The 8,825-nt window shown below is 42.4% G+C and overlaps 1 protein-coding gene across 3 annotated transcripts; it reads left to right on the top strand.

Annotated features, from left to right (window-relative positions):
• The first annotated feature begins 3,588 nt into the window (after positions 1-3,588).
• LOC133898876 (uncharacterized) lies at positions 3,589-8,058 on the top strand. Of its 3 annotated transcripts, XM_062339696.1 has the most exons (6): positions 3,589-4,191; positions 4,410-4,503; positions 5,210-5,262; positions 5,340-6,559; positions 6,977-7,432; positions 7,538-8,058. In XM_062339696.1, the coding sequence occupies exons 4-6, from the start codon at positions 5,531-5,533 to the stop codon at positions 7,778-7,780; spliced, it is 1,728 nt and encodes a 575-aa protein (XP_062195680.1). In that variant the 5' UTR covers positions 3,589-4,191; positions 4,410-4,503; positions 5,210-5,262; positions 5,340-5,530; the 3' UTR covers positions 7,781-8,058. The 3 variants fall into 3 exon arrangements, with proteins under 3 accessions (XP_062195680.1, XP_062195672.1, XP_062195663.1); XM_062339688.1 differs by lacking the exon at positions 4,410-4,503; XM_062339679.1 differs by lacking the exon at positions 4,410-4,503 and having other exon boundaries at positions 5,210-6,559.
• Positions 8,059-8,825: the final 767 nt, after the last annotated feature.

Genomic DNA, 8,825 nt, shown 5'->3' with positions numbered 1-8,825 from the left:
GTAGTGGTGGTTACTGTCTCCACTGCGGTCACCTCTACCCCTTGTGCCCGGTTTCTACGCGTACTCCGAGCTAGTCACTGTATCCACCTTGCGACCGCCTAGGCCACCTTATGACCACCGTCTGTTGAGCCCATTGTGCTCCTCAAGAAGCTGCTCCTAAGGGGTAGTGGCGATTAAAATGGAGGGGTGGTAACCGTCTCCATTACTGCTGCCTGTACCACTTGGGCTCGGCCTCTCCCAAGCCAACTTGCGGCTGCGCGTCCTCGTCTCCGAAGTGAATGTTACGTGAGCGTTAAAGATTGTGACAATAAATAGATCTAAATGAATGACAAAAATACAAATATGTTAAAGATGATTATGTTTTTACCATTGTTTAGGTTTACTATTGTCATTATGAATGTAGATTTAGATATTGCCATTCTTTCAAGATAGAATGTGGCAATAGACACATCTAAATGAGTGATAGAAAATATATATATATTTTAAGATGATTGTGTTTCAACCATTCAATTAGATGTACTATTGTCACTCGGATATCACACGATGTAAATGGATATTTTGCTATATAAATATTATATCTCGAATATTTCGGCATGGGTCTCCATCTAAGTTTGGTTGATTCCCGGGTTGAAGAGTTCTAGAGTATTTTTGCACATCTTAATAGATTATTATTGCGGATTCTAGTCTTGACGTAACAGTAGTAGCAAGTATCACTTTCGGTTCTAATCTTGAACTGATAGTGATAGTAAGTATCAATGCTGATTCATAAGCTGATAGTGATAATCATATATCGTCACTATTGTTAATTTATTACAGGTTTAAAACCGGTAATAATATCAGTTTTAAACCGACAATAATAATCTTTTCTATAGCAGTGTGAGTTAGCATTTAAAATAAATATATTAAAATTCTAGTAAACACTACACTACGTGGTGCCTATCTGTTCATGTGAAGTAGAAAGAAAAAAAAACATTTGTCACGCCCCGAATTTACCTCCGAACTCCATAACTTAACTCTACTTTGTCTGTCTATTTTACTTGTAATATAAAGAAACAATATCATAACTTTACTTCCTGAACTTCAATGTGCGATAGGATATTTTTTAGATTTATATAATTAATGTCCGTATAATTCGCTCGAAATAGGCCCAACAACTTGATTCCTCCCAGAAAAACCTACCAGATCTTTGCAAATGTATCGATGCACTGCATGGAAAAGCTGATAAATTATGGCTGCCACAAAAAAACTGCATAAAAAACATGTGACGACTCACGATTCTTAAGCCCATTCCAACGACGCCATACAGAAATGATGTTTTTTAGAATCCATACAAAAATTCTTAGATTCCCATGCCGAAGAACTCCACATGTCCAGCCAAGCTCGATCTCTGTGCACCTCATCTTTTGACGTCTCTGTACCAACTTGCCACTATTTTTTTCTTCTATTATTACTCGTCCATTTCTGAAACTGTCAATTCTCCAGGATCCATCCGCTTTTGGCACTGCCTAGTGGCCATTGGGAGACGGACGCAACAGCAGCATCTCTATTTAGCTATTTACTCTAAATTTTCTTTTCATATTTCTACACACTCTAATAGACTAGTTAAATCTCACTCTTTATATCTCATTTCATTGCGAAAACCCACACGAGCCCCTCTCTCTCCTCTCTTTCTTCTCCTCCCTTGCATCTATCGATTTCTCTATCTCTATCATCCCCAACCGAACATAGAAAGAGAGAGAACAAGGGGTAGAGAGCCACACAACGAGAGGTGATTATTGCTACGACGACGAAAGCAGCGGACTAGACTCCTGTTGCGGTGGCGGACCAACGAAGGCAGGGCATCGGAGGCCATGCGTCGAAAGCGAGCTGGCCTCATGTGGCAACGATACTGGCGAAGGAGGCCAGAGACGACGCACGTCGGCAGTAGGCTGACCTCCTATGGCAATGATGGGCTGGCAGAGACAAGGCGTCGGAGGCCGAAGCATCAGAGAATGCACATGGCGATGCACAATGATTGGTTGAGTCAGAGAAAAGGAAGTAAGATGGCAAAAGGACAACAACAGCTGCTCGATGACGGCACGACAACACACATTATATTTAACATGCGAGGAGAACGATTTAGAGAGCCTTAAAAATAGCGTGTGTAATAGTGTTTAGGTTGGAACGTGATTTTTATGCTGCTCATGCTATTTTGACAATGGTGTGAATGATAATGTTTTTTTAGAGATGCTCTTACAGGTGAGACAAGGCTGGTCACCCATAGAAAAATGCCTGGTTAAATAAAGAAAGCTAAAGTCAAACGACTGAGCTGAGATCTTCCATGGTATGGACCTTGAGGTGTGAACCGGGCAGTTATCTTTGGCCTCTGAAAGTCCAACAGCTTTGGCATCCCAAAATTTGGGCATGTGATTGAGCCATTAGAATCTGAGATGCTATTGGGGCCGAGTCAAAGTACAATATATTCTCGGTAGTTATGGTACATCAATTGATAAAATATTATGAGCTATTGGAAAGTATTTGATATTCTCTCCTATATGCTATCTGTAGTCATCCCGTATTACCGTGTATTTAACATGCTGTTTATGGTTCCATTAGAAAATTTGAGACGCGTAACTCGGGGTTTGATACAAGCTTCCGATATGATTATGATATATTCCAAACCCCCTTTCCTATTCTAAAATGACATAGCATTGTCCGTAATATGAAAACAATCATTCTAGCTATCAATTGGGTTAATTGGCGCTGATTGCATTCTCACCTCCTCCCCTTTTGTTGGTTCTCATTCCGCCATCAGGACCACAACTTGCCCTCTCACTATCTTCCCTTTTTCGCCTCAAAAATTCCAATTGCAGGGTTGTTACCATTAGCCAGTACCGGCACTTTTCTCGATTTCCTCACCTCATGTTCATCTTAATATCTCATAGTCGTTATCGTTTCTTGGTACAAATTTGTCGTAACCGCTAGCACTATCATCTTGTCACCAGCACTATCATTAGTAGCATCCGCTCCTCTTGACCAAACTCTGCATACCTCCAATTATTTTTCATTGCTGGTCAACTCTAACGGTTGCCTAAAATGGTTTACACACAACTTTAAAAATGTCTTACACACAGCTTTAAAGAAAATGGCTTGCACACTGTTCACAGCCATGTAGAAAACTAACAATTTCATTCCGAAAACATTAACCAGTCGAAACAATATGCAATAAATAGAAGAGATAGCAAAAAGGAACTGTGATGTAAAAAGCCTAGCCATGGAGGATCCCAGCACCAATAATAGACGCAAAAGAACGTAGAAAAGGAGATGTCATGAGACTACAAAATCAAGGTGGCATTCCCCAATTCTGCAGTCCCTCTCTCGCCACCTCTGCTAGCAACGCCACCAGCCCCACCCTCCACCGCAAAACACCTCTCTCTCTCCAGTTTGCGTTGAACCATTCCTGTTTATTTTTTAGGATTTAGGATTTTATATTGTAGAGAGTAGAAACTCATGTTGAGTAGATTATAAATTATACTATAATACAGATATATATTTATAGAATTTATTTTCAGAATCTAATAACTTATTTATAGAATCTATAATCCAGAATACACAATCGGCAAACAAACAGGTCGTGACTTCTCCCAAATTTCTTTTCACTTTCCTCCCACAAAAGCATTCATACTTCCATCAATGCCCTCAACTTCTGCCTTTCCATATTTTCCAAGCAGACACGAAATTCGTCGACATTTGTATACGCAGTCCCCAATAAGAGAAGAAAATCCGCAGCTCCCTTCAATTTTCTACTCTATGCCGCCCTTGCCGTAATCTCTCCTCCACCTCGTCCTCTCCCTTCAGATTCCAGTAACTGCGCCGCCCCATATTCTCAACGAAGCCCCCAATGCATTAGAGATCGGACGTGGTTCGGGAACAGGAGAGCTGGGTGCCCGTACAGCGGTGAGGGAGGGGAGCGTACGTATCCCACCGGCACGCGGCCGCGTTGCAGGGTGTACGCGCGCACGGGCCCTTTTCTGGTGCGCGCTCTCAATGCGCTCTTGATATCCCGGGGTACTCCTCGATCGGCATCCGCTTCTGCTTCGGTTGCGGGCGGCTCAGCTGCTGCTGCGCAGCGGGAAGAGCGGCGAAAGGTGGCATTTTGATCCGGTTATCCGCGGGCTCTATCCGTTGCGAAGCCGCCGCGATCCTTGGGAGGTTAGTTTCTTTTTGCTTTGATCTTGGTGGTGCTAACAAGCCAGATCCCCCCCCCCCCCTTGGGTTCTTCTTCCAGAACTTTTAGTTTGAGGGTTTCTCCAGGTGTCCAGTGTTCTACATACCGGTTTAGCTCTTGGCGTTTCCGATCGATTTCTGTTGCAAAGGCGAGTTCGGTAGAGGCTCATTTGTTGTTCATTTGCGATCTTTTTGTTGTGCAGTGGTAAAAGTTTCCACCTTTATGCTCCGGATCGGTTTCCTTGGGGCAATCGCGTTTGGCCTCAGGTTTCGGCGCCATTAGTGTGCAAGTTCAAGGTTCGTGTTTTTATTGGTACAAGTATTTTTTTTAAAAAAATTTGCTGGATTGAAAAATATTCGAATCGGTTGTTGATTTTACATAGTGGCATGGCATATAAGATGTGTTTGGCCCATGGTTTTACAGAAGTCACAATCTTTTTCCATTACTATTTATTTCGGAAAAAGAGAAGTCACGATCTCAAATGGGTTTTGATTGAGCGGTCTTTTACTCACTGTTTGTGCATTCGTGTTGTACTCAAAGATTTCCCGCAATAATTACTCGCAGTTTGATGTGTCGTCCCATGAGAAGTCACTAGATTGACAAGGATAGATCTGTATGCAGTCTAGCAATTGGTCAACTACAGACTAATCCAACTACTGCTCAGATAGACAGATGTCGTGCTTGATCTGGTCGTCATCATACTCTTGTTTCCCATGGCTGAACGCATTAATTTGTCAAAAACAGTGCGTTTGCACCGTTTCATGCCCGTGCCCCCCAATGCCATTAGAAAAAGTCCCCAATGCCATTAGAAAAAGTCAAGTCCTTTATATATTTCAACTATATGTGTCTATTGTTTGAATCTAATGATAGATACTGAGTACTTGCTTTGGTTCTGTTCATTGAACAAGACATATTTTTCTATTGCAATAATTGCCAATATAATAGTTGCCGTTGCTCAACCAGTTTAGTTTACAATTATCCCTTCCTCTTGCTGTATTTTAGGATTCTTGAGAAGCCCTGAATGTGACTGCCTGATTCTCCACCAACCTCTTCAAGTTAGGATCCATTCTTCTGTACTTTGCAAACTCTGGACCCTTGTAGATTACCCATCTGATACACAACTTGTTGCAAGAATTCGACTGCAAATGGGCCAAGGAGTTGCGGTGATTCCTGGTTTGAAGACTTCTGGAGGTGTTTCGAGCGACAGATTCCTTTTCTCCTCCTCCAAATTTTATTTCAACATGTGGTTTCTATGGATCCAGATTTCGAAAGTTGGAATTTGATCATCTTTGGTAGTGCTTCTTGGCTTCCTTATTTGCTATTATGGAGGACCAGAACTCATGGCTTAGGAGGACAAATTACTCTCGCACTATCTACACGAGGGTGGATCCTCGCTGGGTAGCTATTGCTCCACTTGGCAAGGATGTTGAGAGGAGACTGCAGGTTGCTCCACTTGCCAATGATGTTGAGAGGAAACTGCAGAAATTTGTGAGTGCGGGAAAGTCTCTGTCGATGCCCGTTGATCGGGACGATGAAGATACAGGGGCTGCATTCAAGCACTCTGCTAGCTTGCCGCTAGTTCGATCCTCGCTTCAGCTTGATAGGGACAAGGCCAATAAGGCGAAGAGGGCATGTTTGGAGATTCCTTCAAGCCCCTCACTGAACTCGGAGAATACCAAGGGTCCAAGGGCAAGGAGCCTGGTCAAGAGCCCAAGTTCGATGATGCTCCTCAGCTACTTGAACAAGGCACCCTCGAATCAAGGTTCTAGTCCACAAAAGGCTGTTGGACCTCAGCACAGGCAGAGATCAAAGTCCCCCTTTCCCAGTATTGTGCCTTCGGAAGTGTTCAGGGAAGCAAGGTCTAGCAGCCAGAGGTTTGCAATCACTCCTCCACAGCGAAGAGGATCTGAAAAGAGCATCTATAGCAAGTCATATTTTATGCAAGTGCCTGATATGGGTCAAAGTCCTGATTGGTGTTCAACTCCAGTGGTGTCTGGTAAGCACAAGTCTCAAAAGGATAATTCTTGGACAAGGAAATACAATGGTGGAAGGAGGGTTAGCGCAGTGGACACTACTGATGATCGGAGGGTGCAGAGGGTTAGAATGAATCAAGCGGTGCAGACGACAGTCGATTGGACACTAGATTCATCCAAGCTGCTTGTTGGGCAACGGTTTGCTAGTGGGGCATATAGCCGGCTGTACAGAGGGTTCTATGATGATAAACCAGTTGCAATTAAATTTATCCGCAAACCTGATGATGACGACAATGGGAAGATGGCTGCAAAAATTGAAAAACAGTATAACAGTGAGATCAATTCTCTATCCCACTTGTACCACAAGAATGTGATCAAGGTAACAATTGATCACAATTTATTATTTGTTACATCATGTCTTATTTCTCTTATATCTCATATCACATCATTCTATACAAGTGTGTGCTTTGATTTTACTTTACATCTGACTATGTCGTCTGATCAGATTAAACGAGATCCACAGTCTTCATTTTATAAAACTGTATTGAGAAAAAAGTAACTGCTTCCTGATAATGAGGTGTGAAATTGCCACACACTATTTCTGAAACATTTTAACTGAATATAATTCTCTAAGGAACATGAGCTATGATCACATTTGGTCCAAATTGTACTATAGGCTCAGAAGATTTGTCAATAAGTCCACACTAGATAACATCAATTATTCCTTGAAATACATTCAGTTAATTGCTTTGGTGACAATCACCCTTCTCTAATATTTTTTTTTATGCTAATGCAGCTAGTAGCAGCCTATAAATGCCCACCAGTTTTTTACATTATTACTGAGTTCCTTCCTGGAGGCTCCTTGAGGTCATACCTAAATAGCACAGAGCGCCACCCCATCCCTCTGGAGAAGATCGTATCCGTTGCGCTCGATGTTGCCCGTGGGATGGAGTACATACACTCTCAAGGGGTGGTCCACCGTGACATTAAGCCTGAGAACATCCTCTTTGATGAGAACTTCTGTATGAAGATTGCTGATTTTGGTATTGCCTGTGAGGAGACTTTGTGTGATGTGCTAGTGGAGGATGAGGGCACTTATAGGTGGATGGCTCCTGAGATGATCAAGCAAAAGGCATACAACCGGAAGGTGGATGTCTACAGCTTTGGATTGCTCCTTTGGGAAATGGTGTCCGGAAGAATTCCTCATGAAAACTTGACCCCTTTCCAGGTGGCTTATGCTGTTGCAAATAGGGTAATAGCTTTATTTCTGCTGAGTACAACTAAAGAACAATTTCTTTGCACAATGAAAGTAAAAAAATGTATGTATTTCTTATATTTTTTTGTGGTGTTTTTTCAGAACCTGAGGCCAACAATTCCTCCAGAATGTCCATCGGCCCTAAGACCCTTGATTGAGCAGTGTTGCGAATTGCACCCTGACAAGAGGCCTGACTTCTGGCAGATTGTGAAAGTCCTGGAACAGTTCCACTCTGTTCTCTTGCAGGGCGGCTGCCTCGACACACTGAAGAGTGGCACCTGCCAGGATCAGAAGAAGCGGTTCCTGCATTGGTTTCAGCAACTGAAACCATCACATAGCACCTGAGTTCTTGTAGCATATTTGCAGCCGTAGTTTTATCCGGTTGGGTATGCTCATTAGTTTAGCGAAAGCTTTACTGTTTGCTCTTTGAAGAGAAAGGATCATTTGCTTTAAGGAACCCGTGTTCTAGGATGCTTGTAGCTGTTTTTCTGTGGTCTGGAAATAGCTTTTACGGTAGTTGTATTTGCTACTGCTTTTGCAGTTTGTCTTCTCTTGTTAAATTACCTGCAGGTTATTCAGATGCTGTATAGCCTCTTGTTAAAAAGAAAAGGCATCTTTGTTAATCTGCTTGTGTAACAACCAGTTATTTCGGTAAAGGTCACAAAAGAAAACCTGTGCAGGGTTGACTCGAGGCCGGCATGATGGAGAAGGGCATTGTTAATGCAATTATTGCACCTTCTATTGTTCACAGTTGCGGTTCCTCTCGTCATGTTGCTGATGAGCCTGTGACTTCTGATACAGAACGTTGCTGCTTTAGTAGATTTCCATTATCCTTGAGCTCTCAAGTTGTAGTATTGACCGTTCCAATTTTGTAGTCTTTTTCTTGGCAAGATGCCGGCCCGAACTGTATTCAGTTTTTGCAGCCAGTTTCAGCATTCGAAGGAAACCTTGGGTTTATTTTGAGTGAAGTTTCAGCGTATGAATTCTTTACTGAGAACATCAGTTATGTAGCTGGCACCCTGTTACGCTGATTTCAATCTTCACTTGCCCACTAGAGATTCGACAGCTCAAATGGCTATTACTCTCCTTCAAAATCTATCATTAGACTTTCAAATTACTAGCACTTGATAGTAAGAATGAATCGCACGATCTTTGTTGATTGAATATTCAGGGTTACAACTTATAAGTATATAGCACTCAAGCTATCACGCAAAGAGTGTGAACACGCCGTACATATATTCATATATGCATGGGAAGATGTAAAAGAGGGAAGTTAAAGAGATGCTCGTGTGAACGAGCAGGAAGAGCGTGAACACGCTGTGCATGCATTCATACATGCATGAAAAGATGTAAAAAAGGGAAGTCAAAGAGAGGCTCGTGTGAAAATGTA

This window comes from Phragmites australis, chromosome 2 (assembly GCF_958298935.1).
Source record: "Phragmites australis chromosome 2, lpPhrAust1.1, whole genome shotgun sequence".
NCBI lineage: Eukaryota > Viridiplantae > Streptophyta > Magnoliopsida > Poales > Poaceae > Phragmites > Phragmites australis.
This window is presented reverse-complemented; position numbering and strand designations above follow the sequence as displayed.